This window comes from Arachis ipaensis, chromosome B03 (genome assembly GCF_000816755.2).
Source record: "Arachis ipaensis cultivar K30076 chromosome B03, Araip1.1, whole genome shotgun sequence".
NCBI classification, from domain to species: Eukaryota; Viridiplantae; Streptophyta; class Magnoliopsida; order Fabales; family Fabaceae; genus Arachis; species Arachis ipaensis.
Window position 1 is genome coordinate 120,740,765 of NC_029787.2, and position 15,141 is coordinate 120,755,905.

The 15,141-nt window shown below is 33.1% G+C and overlaps 1 protein-coding gene across 1 annotated transcript in view; it reads left to right on the forward strand.

The window, feature by feature from the left end:
• LOC107631198 (receptor-like protein kinase HSL1) overlaps window positions 1-761 on the forward strand; it is a gene marked incomplete in the record, with an annotated part of 4,736 nt that extends 3,975 nt beyond the window's left edge. Inside the window, 1 exon segment of the mRNA XM_016334559.2 lies at window positions 1-761. Coding sequence (XP_016190045.1) covers window positions 1-129 — 129 coding nt within the window.

A 15,141-nucleotide genomic window follows, 5' to 3' on the forward strand; every position in this document is an offset into this window, starting at 1 on the left:
TCCATGAGAAGGGTGGTGAAGATGTTGCAAGAGGTGGCAACAGAGAAACAAGTGAAGCCTGCCAAGAAAGATGGCAAGTTAACTCCTTATTACTATGATGATGCCTCGGATCACGGAAGTGTTGCTTGATTCAAGGCCCTGCAAGCTAAAGATCTGGATCAATTGATTCGGAAAGGAAAGTTTGAAGCTTCGCATTAACAAGAAGCCAACTTTCCCTTCAGAAAGTTGACCAAAGAAAAGAGGAGAGGAAGGTTGGGCTTGAAAAATTGGTGTTTAACTCTGAGTAGACATCTACATCAGAGGTGCTTCCCTACCAAAATCAAGTTGGTGCTTTGCATTATAACTTTATTTTTAGAAATGATATTTTCCTTTGTTAAAAGAAGTATAAGATTTTCCGGGTACATGTATATCTATGACAAGAATTTTTCCTTGTCTCTTGCATGGGTCAGGGATTTATAAATTTGTAATATCAATAGCTTCAAAGAAATTCAGGGTCCTAACTCATAACCAGTGTTCTGCTGTAAAATCAGGCTATATACTGTTTGAGCTACCCTTACCTACAAAGTTGGCTTTGAAAATCTGAAAGCAACATTATACAGTAACCTTCTTTTCTAGATCATATTAACTTAGAAGATGATAAGCCTGCGTAAGGAATGGAATAAGCAGCCTGATTGTTCTTGAATTCTCATAATTGTTTTTGGATGTTTGTATCTAAATGCTTAGAGCCTTAGACTCTTCTAAGCTTGAGAATTTGTATCTCACTTGTGTGCTGTGTACAGCTATAATTCGTTAGTAAATGAGGTTGTTAGGAAGGCTTTGTCCTCTCCGGGCCCTCTCTTTAAATTGCAGTTTCCATTCGTTTGGGACTGCGATTAAAGGTGTATCCCTAGAAAATGGCTATGGCCTTGCGGTACTGAATTTATTTATTCATTTTGATGAGACTTAACAGTGGAATTTTGTCCTTTATTGCTAGTTCTTATTGTGTCTAGTCTAGTGGTCATATTTATACGTCAACTACTATATTGTCCGATGAAATGTAAACGAAATTATTGTAAGATTAATGCTAGATTGAGCTTTTTAACCGCTCCACTTTTTAAGTTCTCTTTATAGGGTAGTTGCGGCAACCAACAATGGAATTCCAAGCTATTATTCTTATTAACGGAAAAGTAAAAGTCTGAATGCTAAATCTGAATGGCAGTTTCAAATGCCTAGCCCAATAGGCCATAAAGGCATAAATGCAGAATGCTGAGGTTGTAGGACCATTCTGTGGCCATTTCACTTGGATGCTACTGAACTTGAAACTTGTGTACTAAGATTTAGATTCTTAATCACAGTCATAAAATATTTTAATACAGTATCAACAACTCATTTGTGATTTATCCTTAAAGTTTAGGGACGCTGTTAGTTAAAAGGTTATGTTTAGCATTGTATCCTTCCTTAACTCATACATTGTCTATATACTTTCCTTTCAGTCTAAATAGATTTGAAAAAGGTCATTTCTTATACATTTCATAACGGCTGCACCAAAAACTCAATTTTTGAAGATAAAAAGAATTTGGGCGAGAAGAAACACAGCCAAAAACCTGCATGTTAAGCCATAAGTAGAGTCAAGCAAGTTACTTTAATCTAAAAGTGTTGGAGAATCTAGTACAAAAATTTATGCTGCAAACACAGACATGACTTAACACCTGAAGAGCTAAATATTGTTGGGGTTGTTCAATGTTGTAAGTTTTAAACTTGTAAATGTAACCTACCCCTTTGTGCCTAAATACTGATTGTGAACTTTCGGCTAGAATATTAGTGTGATTATTCCTTCCTCCCACTTTAGTACAAACAATGCACATGCATTAGCAGAATCTAAGGAACCGTAACATAGAACTCACTAACTAAGCTAAAGCTGCTGGACACACACACACACAAAGGAAAAGAAAAGAAAAACTACATGAAAAGGACACACTTAGAATTTTGATCATGTATCAAGTGAAGTTACAACGGTCTACAGATTTTCATTATGGCATATTATCCTTCTTGTAATCAAGAGTTTAAAGAAGAATATTATATGGACTAAAAGTAATCAATCAGAAATAAGAGAAAATAAAGTATTTGTTTTTTATAAAAAAATCATAAAATAACAAAAATGCTAATTGTATATCAAAATCAGCCACTAATGTATTTGTATATAAATATATGTTATTTAATTTATTTTTAACTAGTATTTATATTATAATATATATTTTATACTAATAACTAAATTTAATGGCTAATTTTAGTATATATTTAATATAATTGATAAAATAAATATTCACAAAAATAATATAAATATTATTTCTCTTTCAATAATCAACCTGTTTTTATCAAAACCTTGATCATAAGAAGGAGAAGGAAAAGTTTTGCCAAACAAATGCATTTTTTGTTTTAAAAAATGTTCTTTTAATGCCTACATTGCAAATTTATCATCCACTTTATTTAAAAAAAAATTTGACGTCACTTTCTAATTCTTAAATTTCATTTTTTTAACATTAAACTGAAATTAATATTCAGAGACACTTTACTTTTAGATACTAAAATAACACATTTGGTATTTGTTCCAAATTTTCCAATTTCTCTTCAATTAGGGTGAGACTTCTACATCGCGCGAAGTGGTAAATTAACGATAATATTTAATCTCTTGATGGGTATGTGATCTTCGTCTGATGATATTAGTGTTGGTGAAGTTAGTTTCTATAATCAATGAATAATATAAATGAACAATATAAATGATATTTTAAATAAATAATATTTTTGTAATATTACCTGTTTTATTTGTGGTAACAAGGGTTGAGTTTTAGTATTTTTTGTTGGGATAAATATCTTGGTAATAAAGTATTGTTAACAGCTTTATTTATTTAAAGTTAAAATTATTTACTTTGACTTCAAATATAAGTGGAAGGTTGTAAAAATTTTTAATTGAGATGATGCTTCAGTATTATTGCTGTCTTGGAATGTAGTTAGATTTAAGACTAAAACACCCCAACTTTTGACACGTCATGACCAATGCCAACTGTTCAGGTGTTACTCGTCGTGAAGACCTACTTAGCTCTAGATTCAGAATTTCGAAACAAAAATTAATTAAAGCCTTTATTGATTCAATCGTGAATAAACTATTATTAATGGATTCAGCGTTAGTTACTCGCAATGTTAGTTTCTTTAAAGTTATGATGTACGAAAACACATGGCAACATAAAATAACATATATAAACATATGTACAAATATACACATGAGTTAAGTTTAAGGATACGTGTCGTCTATCATAAGCCGCGTATCACACCAAGTTATATGTCCAGATACAAAAGAAGAAGTCAATCCCAACCCTCACACGGGTTTCCTAAACTGGAACCGAACTACTAAGATGTCCTACCCCTCTAAAAGTACTACAAAAGCGGGGGGAAAGTAATACTAAGATCATAAAAAAAGGAGTGAAAGATTCACTGCGACTAACTTTGGAGTGATCTCCGAACATCGTCCAAAAAAGTGGTCCAAAGCGTGCTCTATATGAAGACTCCGTCGCGCGCCGGATCCACATAACTCAAGATAGAATGAAACTCAAAGAGCTCCTCTGCCGAACCCGTCTGGGGAGGGGGAGAAAGAAAGAAAAGAAGGGTGAGAACCTAGAGTTCTCATCAAGGTAAAAGGGGAACCTAGGGTCCTTGTCTCTAAGTTGTCGCGAAACAGAAAAAAAAATAACAAACACAGGAATTCAAGGCACAAACATACATATAACAAGTAGATAGTATAAACAAAAAGGAAATAGCAGTAAATAATTCACAAGAAGTACAAATGCACAAACAAGATGATGCATGCCTGTTCCTAGTGCAGGCCATGAGTTCATGTGTCGGTTGTCTACCCGCAACCGGAGGTTACTCGAAGTGAACCCCGAATATGGTCCCCTTTACTGTGTCAATTAGACACCTTGGCATCACGGTTACCCGTGTCAATTAGGCCTCATTATAATAACAGTTCAATGTGTATCACAGTAAAGAACAGTGCTATCAATTATGCGAACATTCCGGCATTAGCAATCTCAGGCTATCCGTTAGGCAGGCACTTTCGCATTAGCAGTTCGGCACAAGGCCCATTCAATATAATTCTCAACTTTTATTTCGTTCCTTGTTCCTCATTCTTCTTTCTTCTCTTTATCTCTCAATATCATTGTCTTTAACTTTAACCCTTCCTAGGGGCAACTTACATTTCTTTTCATTTCCTAAGCTTGTTTAATCTAAAATCTTCTTGTGTTATGAATACTTATGCACGACCTATTTTTCTTGGTAAGGTAACTCTAGATATCCTAATACTCAATTTAAGTTAGGTTTTGCTGAACTTGGATTAGAATTGAATTTTTTTATAAGAGTTAGAATTCTGCTACTGCATTTACAAAAATTCAGAAAAATAGACAGCAACAGTATTTTTTATAAATTTCACAATAATTCCAATTCTAATATGTTGCTTCTAAATTTTGGTAGAATTATAGTCAACATCCCTAAATTTCAAAATCCACAAATTCCAGGTTCATATCACTTCATTTGAGTAATTAATTATCAATTGGAAGTGGTGTCCTGTTTTCATAACTAAGTTCAGAATTTCTAGCAAACAACCCATCTTCCAAATGACTTATCTAAGTCTAAAAAATAGATATGGACATGAAACTTATTCTCACTTAATATAGACTGATAAATATTTAAAACCCTTTTGGGAGAAACTCAAAATTCTGTTTAAATCAAAAGTTATAGCGTCTGGAAGTTGAGACTGCAGAACCAGAAAACCAGAAAATTCTACAGCAACCACTACAAAAATTCATATCTTTCAAACCGCTTGGCCAAATTTCCTGAAATTTTTATGGAATATTCAAGACGCACTAAAGTTTTACAGAAAAATAATTTCATCTAAAATTTAGGTTTGGACTGCTCCCAGAAAGTCGTTCGTTCTACTGCCAATTATATAGATTTTGTAGAAATTCTGCAAAATATATTTCCAACAACCTCACATACCAAATCTTATGTTCAAGCCTAGAATTCATCTAAACCCATAATTTTACCTTTATTTTGACTAACTAAAGTTACTAGCATGGTCAGCATAGCTCTAAGAGTTTATACTCATTAATTTACCCCTTTTTACAAACACACATTCATAACTCTAATTCACTTTTTTGCATTTCATCATAACAGAAAATCAATAAACACTTCTCATCAATCAAACACATGATAAACCATCAATCATCACCAGTACACACAGCTGCAAACAAGATATTCTATATATACTATCTCTTACCTCTCCTTGAGAATTTCATAAATCAAAGTCTGTCATTTGCTATATTAAATTAGAAAACCCTAACAAACATAATTAAAGAGATTTGTCAATTCAAAGGGCTAATTGGCCAAGTTACATATCGAGCAAGAAAAGAGTTCTTACTTTTGTGATGGGCTGAATTGATTGGTTTGGTCACCAATTAAAAGAATTGAAGCTCAATAAGGGTAGAATCTTTAATTTAGGGAAAACTAACAGAACATAGAGTTACTGATTCTTACCCAACAAGAAGAACACTAAGAAAACCAGGAAGAGAAAGAGGTAGGGTTCCTTCGTTGGCTTCGGGTAGCAGCTCCCTTAATGTCCCTTCTCTTTCTTCTTGGTGGTGACGCACGCAGATGATGATGATTTCTGCTGGGTCTTCCTCTTCCTTCTTCTTGGCCACCACTCTTGCTTCCTTTCTTCTCTTCATGTGGTTTCCAGGAAAATTGAGAGACTTGGTTCATCTATATATATCTACAGAAGGTAGAAAGAGGTGAGCTAGTGTGGCAAGGCTTCGTGGCCTCCTTCTTTTGCAACACCACATCACAGTGATTACATGAAGAGGTAACCATGGTTTTCTTTGAAAACACGTTCGGTTGTGAGAGGAGAAGAGAAGATGAGTTTAATTAGAGTTTCTTTAGGTCTGGTTTATTTAAGGGAAGCATGGTTTGGTTGAACTGGGAGAAGGGAAACCAAACTGGTTCAAGGGTTTGGATTATCTAACTAATATGGTTCAATGATTCATTCATTAGTTCTCTTCAAGAACAACCAAGGAGATTATTAAAATATTCTGGGAGTACTTATTTCATAGAATAATTGAATCGGAAAAAAGTTCGTCACTTGGAAGTACTAAAAGAAAAGTTTTGCGTTATGTGTTCTAATTCTAATTTGTTATCTATGCTATATATATATATATATATATATATATATATATATATGAACCTATGCGTGTCAGCGAACGCTGTAAAGAATAAAAAATCACAGGCCTCATGGGGTAGGGTGGTTACATTCTACCCCCTAAACAAAATTTTGTCCACAAAATTTCATTACCTCGAGTGTGGGGATCGGTTTCGGTAGTATTTTCCGCATCCAAAACAAACACTCTTCTTGGCTGTTGCTGTCCAGGGAAATCAAATTCAGGCTTTCGGCGTATGCATTCTTTGGTTATATGTCCGGGCTTTCTGCAATTACAGCAAACCCCAGATTTCAATAAACAGGGTTTGCCTCCATGATTCTTTCCACACACAGTGCATGTCAATTTTGGTTGGGTTGGTTGTAGCTGTTTGCTTAAGTCCGGCTGTCGAGTTACTTTGAAGTTCTTCCTTGAGGAGCGAGGTTACGATTGAAATCCCTTGTTGGAAGGTTCCTGTGGTTAGTTTGTGCTGCCACCAGCTTCTTTACACATTCCTCCGTCTGTTGGCTCTTGTTAACTAATTCTGCAAAATTTTGTATTTCCATCGGGCCCACATGAGCTAACAATTCTTCTCTAAGTCCTCCTTCGAACTTGATGCACTTCTATTTCTCGAATGCAGTTGGTGCTCCTTGACAAACGTTCGAGAACCGGCATAACTTTTCAAATTTACGAGTGTACTCAGTGACTGTCATGTTTCCTTATTTCAACTGAAGCAACTCCAATTCCTTAGCGGTGCAAAAATACTTAGGAAAATACTTCTTATAAAATTCAACTGAAAATTCCTCCTAGGAGATGTCAATAGCTTCTCTTACTAGTAGTTGGAGTATTCCCTGCCACCAATGTTGCGCGTCATTCCTCAACATATAAGCAGCAAATTCCACTTGCTGTCCTTCAGGGACTTGTTGGGCTCGCATTGTTCGTCCTATTTCTTTAAACCAGTCATCAGCTCGTGTAGCACTAGTGTCCCCATAGAATTGAGGCGGATTAATCTTCAAGAAAGTGGCTAAAGTCATGGGCCGGTTATCGTTACGTAGTCCACCTTCACCTTCTTCGCCATTTTCATTTCCATGTCTAGGCTCATGGTTGTTTTCAACTCTGCTGTGACAATCAAGACGTTCAACTACTCGGTTAGTAGCAGCTATTGAATCACGTACAGTAGCGGCCATAGCATTTACAGATTCGAGAATAGCCATCGCACCAAGAAAAGTTCCCTCACTCGTTCTCTCCAGTCGAGGGCGTCTTCGCCTATTCGCAGCCATTTGAGTCCTATCAATACCCAATAATCAATATTAAGGTGATCAGTCTTAATATATCAAAATCAAGTATTAATATTACTACAATGGATGTTCACAGACCTTCATGAAGAATATATTACCAAAATGTCCTAACTGCATGGTATAAAAAGATTCCGAGTATTCGAGGAAGCATAGATAGTACATCCCAAGGCTCAAAGGACGAACTGATCTGATACCAACTTGTAACACCCCAAATTTTGACACGTCATGACCAATGCCAACTGTTCAGGTGTTACTCGTCGTGAGGACCTACTTATCTCTAGACTCAGAATTTCGAAACAAAAATTAATAAAAGCCTTTATCGATTCAATCATGAAGAAACTATTATTCATGGATTTAGGTTAGTTGCTCGCAAGGTTAGTTTCTTTAAAGTTATGATGTACGAAAACACATGGCAACAAAAAATAACATATATAAACATATATACAAATATACACGAGTTAAGTTTAAGGATACATGCCGTCTATCATAAGCCGAGTATCACACCAAGTTATATGTACAGATACAAAAGAAGAAGTCAGTCCCAACCCTCACACGGGTTTCCTAAACTGGAACCGAACTACTAAGATGTCCTACCCATCTAAAAGTACTATAAAAACAAGGGAAAAGTAATACTAAGATCATAAAAAAAGGAGCGAAAGATTCACTGCGACTAACTCTGGAGTGATCTCCGAACATCGTCCAAAAAAGTGGTCCAAAGCGTGCTCTATATGAAGACTCCGCCGCGCGCCGAATCCTCAAAACTCAGGATAGAATGAAACTCAAAGAGCTCCTCTTCCGAACCCGTCTGGGGAGGGGGAGAAAGAAAGAAAAGAAGGGTGAGAACCTAGAGTTCTCATCAAGGTAAAAGGGGAACCTAGGGTCCTTGTCTCTAAGTTGTCGCAAAACAGAAAAAAAATAACAAACACAGGGATTCAAGGCACAAACATACATATAACAAGTAGATAGCATATACAAAAAGAAAATAGCAGTAAATAATTCACAAGAAGTACATATGCACAAACAAGATGATGCATGCTTGTTCCTAGTGCAGGCCATGAGTTCATGCGTCGGTTGTCTACCCGCAACCCGACGTTACTCGAAGTGAACCCCGAATATGGTCCCTTTACTGTGTCAATTAGACACCTTGGCATCACGGTTACCCGTGTCAATTAGGCCTCATTATAATAACAGTTCAATGTGTATCACAGTAAGGAACAATGCTATCAATTAGGCGAACATTCCCGCATTAGCAATCTCAGGCTATCCGTTAGGCGGGCACTTTCGCATTTGCAGTTCGGCATAAGGCCCATTCAATATAATTCTCAACTTTTATTTCATTCCTTGTTCCTCATTCTTCTTTCATCTCTTTATCTCTCAATATCGTTGTCTTTAACTTTAACCCTTCCTAGGGGCAACTTACATTTCTTTTCATTTCCTAAACTTGTTTAATCTAAAACCTTCTTGTGTTATGAATACTTATGCACAACCTATTTTTCTTGGTAAGGTAACTCTAGAGATCCTAATCCTCAATTTAAGTTAGGTTTTGCTGAACTTGGATTAGAATTGAATTTTTTTTTTTACAAGAGTTAGAATTCTGCTACTGCATTTACAAAAATTCAGAAAAACAGACAGCAGCAGTGTTTTTTATAAATTTGACAATAATTTCAATTCTAATCTGTTGCTTCTAAATTTTGTTAGAATTACAGTAAACATCCCTAAGTTTTAAAATCCACAAGTTCCAGGTTCATATCACTTCATTTGAGTAATTAATTATCAATTGGAATTGGTGTCTTATTTTCATAACTAAGTTCAGAATTTCCAGCAAACAATCCATCTTCCAAATGACTTATCTAAGTCTAAAAAATAGATATGGATATGAAACTTATTCTCACTTAAAATAGACTGATAAATCTTTAAAACCCTTTTGGGAGCAACTCAAAATTTTGTTTAAATCAAAAGTTATAGCGTCTGGAAGTTGGTACTGCAGAACCAGAAAACCAGAAAATCCTGCAGCAACCACTAAACTTAAAAAATTCATATCTTCCAAACCGCTTGGCCAAATTCCCTTAAATTTTTATGGCATATTCAAGACACACTAAAGTTTGATAGAAAAATAATCTCATCTAAAAATTAGGTCTGGAATGCTCCCAGAAAGTCGTTTGTTCTGCTGCTAATTATGCAAATTTTGCAGAAATTATGCAAACGTATTTCCAACAACCTCACATACCAAATCTTATGTTCAAACCTAGAATTCATCTAAAACCATAATTTTACCTTTATTTTAACTAACTAAGTTGCTAACATGGTCAGAACAGCTCTAAGAGTTTATACTCATTAATTTACCCCTTTTTACAAACGCACATTCATAACTCTAATTCACTTTTTTGTATTTCATCATAACAGAAAATCAATAAACACTTCTCATTAATCAAACACTTGATAAACCATCAATCATCACCAGTACACACAACTACAAATAAGATATTCTATATATACTATCCATTACCTCTCCTTGAGAATTTCACAAACCAAAGTTTGTCCTTTGCTATATTAAATCAAAAAACCCTAACAAACATAATTAAAGAGATTTGTCAATTCACAGGGCTAATTGGCCGAGTTGCATATCGAGCAAGAAAAGAGTTCTTACTCTTGTGATGGGCTGAATTTGATTGGTTTGGTCTCCAATTAAAAGAATTGAAGCTCAATAAGGGTAGAATCTTTATTTTAGAGAAAAGAAACAGAACACAGAGTTACTGGTTCTTACCCAACAAGAAGAACACTAAGAAAACCAGGAAGGAAAAGAGGTAGGGTTCCTTCGTTGGCTTCGGGTAGCAGCTCCCTTGATGGCCCTTCTCTTTCTTTTTGGTGGTGACGCACACAGATGATGATGATTTCTGCTGGGTCTTCCTCTTCCTTCTTTTTGGCCACCACTCTTGCTTCCTTTCTTCTCTTTGTGTGGTTTCCTGAAAAATTGAGAGACTTGGCTCATCTATATATATCTACAGAAGGTGGAAAGAGGTGAGCTAGTGTGGCAAGGCTTCATGGCCTCCTCCTTTTGCAACACCACATCACAGTGATTACATGAAGAGGTAACCATGATTTTCTTTGAAAACACGTTCGGTTGTGAGAGGAGAAGAGAAGATGAGTTTAATCAGAGTTTCTTTAGGTCTGGTTTATTTAAGGGAAGCATGGTTTGGTTGAACTGGGAGAAGAAAAACCAAACCGGTTCAAGGATTTGAATTATCTAACTAATATAGTTCAATGATTCATTCATTAGTTCTCTTCAAGAACAACCAAGGAAATTATTAAAATCTTCTGGGAGTACTTATTTCATAGAATAATTGAATCGAAAAAAGGTTCGTCGTTTGGAAGTACTAAAAGAAAAGTTTTGCGCTATGTGTTCTAATTCTATATAATAGTACACTAAAAATAGATAGATTGTCCGATGTCTCACCAACTTTGAATAACAAACATAAGCTAGTTTCCACACACACATCTCTTTCGCATTCCATCCCTCTCTTTTCTTGGTATTGTCCTACTCGTATCTATTCTTTGCAAGAACAAAACCTACTGATTCAGAAGAAACACTTCCGGTGAAGAAACTTATTAGTGCACGAGCTATCACCGTTGGCTTCAACCAAAGGCAAATCATCGGAAGGGGTCGCCTAGGATTTTTTATTAATTATGGCCTCAAGTTTATTCGGTTGTGTATATATATACTGGTGGTGCTAGTGAAGAAAGTGATTTTATGGATTTGGAGTGCGTTGTGCTTGAGCTTTTACCCAAAGTTGTTTTTAGTTAGTGTTTGTATTTCAAGGAAATATAATGTATGTAGGCCTTGCATGCATGGCTAAAGTTGCAACCATTCTCAACAACTTATTTATATTAGGAAATGTGCATATGATCAAGCTTGGTACGCATTTCTAGTCTATATATTTAAAAAAAAAAAAAACAATTATATTTTGCTTAGATATTTTGTCTAGATTTTACATATTCTAAATCATTCAATGAGATTGAGATGTTGAAATAGAAAAGGCGTGCGTGCGTGACAATGGCTTTATCATGAGGGAAGTTGATATGCTAATATATGGTTACGTGCGGTGTGGGGATCCTTTTATAGTTTGATGAGAGCGAAAGTGACCCTTGGATTTCTTTTTTCCCTGTTTCAATCAGCTTTTCATTTATTTTTTTTTTAATTTGTGTATTGGTCTTTTGTTATTCAGCTTGTTTAGTTGTGATTACTTTTAAGCATTTATCGTAGATTCAAAGTTGTAGTACTTTGATGGAAATTCTGAATGGATATCAAAAGCTTATTACAAGGGACCTATAATCGCGAATCCTGATGGTGACTATTTGAATATTAGGTCATCCTTAATTTTTGTGATAATAATTATATTTGATTCGATTATTCGGTTGCAGCTCATTTTCGTTGACATGTTTCTCATATTTTCATTTTATTAAAGAAATTTGAGTTAATTTGATTTTAATCTTCACATTATTGGAATAATAACGAAATGAAGGATGATGGGAAGAATGTTGTTTCCGCTATGGCCAATAATAAAAATCAATTTTATAATAAGATTCTTATTTTTTGTTCCTGAATTTTTAATTGAATTAAATTCATTTAGTCAAATATTCAAGTTGTAGCAGCACTTCCTTGCTTCAAAGTTCAAACAAAACAAAATTGAGACAATTCAAGAATAAGCTAAAAATCTCATTCGTATTCATCTGTTTCAATGCAAAATCCACCTCCTCTTTGTAGAGCTGTATGTTCCTTTAACAATTCACCCAACAACTTTCTGTATTATTAGTATTAAATCCAGTTCTTCATAATAGGTTTAAGCATTTTAAAGTAGACCTGCATTTTGTTCATGATCGTATAAATAAAAAATAACTATTCGTGATCCATATTCCTTCCAATTTCCAAATTACAGACCTATTCACCAAGCCTTTATCCACTACTTTATTTAAAAATTCAAGCACAAACTTAGAGTAGATAATATAACTAAAATAACAAAATAGCAAAAACTTTCTATTATTAGAAACTATTTTCAATTATTTATCTCCCAAGCTATTGTACACAGCTTTCTACTCCAAGCCACATACACTCCTTAATATATATATATACATGTATAATCACACTTGTTTATACACTTGAGATTATAATAATAATTTTCTAATCTTGTTTTCCAGTATTCAATTCTCTCTTTTCATCATAATTCTACAACAATAATTATCACTCTTCTCACTGTTCCAACAGACTTCGTATTGATTAGACATTGCTAAGGCAAAGTGCAAAATACAAAGTGACAAAATTCGGAATAATTATGCGCTTGTTTTACCAGCTGTTTTTGAGGCAAAAGTCTTGTGTTCCCACTTCGTACTCGATAATTGCATTTCAATTGTCGTTTTTGGAACATGGTTTCCCATGCCAATAACTACACCGCCCAATTGGTATTTTTCTTTAGAAATTGACCCTCCAAGCAAATTTAATTTCCTGTTCAGAAGTTCTTATTAAACCTTTCACTCAACAAACAATTTGCATACTTATTATGGGATTGCCAGAGTGCAAAATACAGCTATACAAGCATTGCTTGTAAACTGACCCTTTAGAAAGGCCTATCTATATATGGTTGTGCACGTTTGTTTTCAATTTTGTTTTTTGTTTTTTAGATAACTAAGAAAAATAATGAAAATAACCGGAGACAATCTTATTTAGTTTTTCAAAACATATTGTTTCAATTTAGAATGAATCCCGCTAGGGAGCCAATACAATATTTGTACAATGTATACAATAGGGCGATGGGCTATGAGTTAAAAAATGAACATCACTGATTTTGGAGTTCACCAAAGATCGAACTCTTAACCTTTTGGATTTAGAGTTCTAATACCATGTCATGAAACTACTCATCCCAAAAGTTTAAGCTGATAGAAAAAGGTAACACTAATAGTTATATCTCTAATACTGAATCGGACATCTCTAAACCTCTATTGTACACATTATACAAATATTCCATTCGCCCTCTATACCTCCTCATTTAGAATATGATTTATTGTCACAAAAATTGGAACAGACGCATACAGTGTAGTACAGTACATAAAACTGAACTTTGTTATTCAATTATTTAATTTGTCATTCAATTATTTAATTTATATATAATACATATTAAAATGTAAAATATATATTAAATATATGTATGATAACACACATACAAACGTATATATACACACATACAAATATATTTGTATAGCTGATTTTTGTGTATTTTTGGAAAAAAGTAATCCTCACAATTATGAATTGACGCTTAATTAAACAACAAGATTACGTACACATAAAAAATCAATAACCAAATCAACTTCTTATATAATAAATGATAACCGCCACATAAAAAGTGATTATTAAATGATGAAAACGAAATCAAGGAGTAACACAAAAAATGTTTACAAATATTAATATCCAACCAATATATATATATATGAAGAAATCAATTTTTTATTGTAAAATTATTTTTTCAACTCTTATTTTGTGGAGAGTTCAAAATTTAGCAATATGATTTAAAATTTAACTAGGATAAAAAATCATTTAAAAAATTGATAAATATTAGTTAAAAAATTAAATTAACTTCCTATTTAAACTCATAAAAATATAAACACACCGAGAACCATTTTGTAAACTTATTTTTGAAGCAAAAAGTTTGGGAAAACAAAAATTTTTAGTTAAAAACCGTCAAAACTTTTTATGACTTTATTTAATGCATCCTGTAATTTTTATTAAGATTTAATTAACATATGTCTTTAAGACACATGATAAATTTATTACTAAGTTTTAAAGATTTTTATTTAATGAATGTAAAATAAATGTATTAAAAATTTAAATAATATTACACATATAAATCTTTTTATGAATCAAGTCTAATCAAATTAAATAATATTAAGATTTAGAATAATAATAGTTATAATTTATTTTTGTTATGTTAAACTAACTTAGTTAGATTTAATTAATAAAAAAATTTAGTTGTGTAGTATTATTTATTTTTTTATTTTGTAATATTAATATGTATTCTAAAGACACATGATAGATAAAATATTTTTATTATATTTATTCTTACGCGCCCTGCAGCTAATTCATATTAATGATGTTATAGTCACCAAAAAAATATTAATGATGTTATGATTTATTTTGTGGGTTTAACATGTGTCTCAACGGCACATAATAAAATTATTATTGGTAGAAAAAGGTTTTAAATTTTTGTATTTAATAGATATAAAATAAATACGTAAAAACTTAAATTTTTGTATTTTTAATAATTCTTTTTTAATTTATAATCTTAATCTATATTCTTAGGTACAAAATCGATAAACCCTTATTTTTTTTTAAAGAAAGATGTTAATTATAATACTGCTATGCATTGAGTGTTCTATCCCAAAAAAAATTGATTTTTGTCAAATAGAGATATTATTGGTAATGAATGATATATATGCTTTGAATGCTCTATCAGAAAGTAAATTTGATTTTTTCAGAGAGATTAATGGTAATACGTGTTATGTTTGATGCAGTGTTTACAAAAAGTTATTTTACCATAATTAAATTTTAAAAAAGAATGCCATATATTTAAAAGATTTAAAAG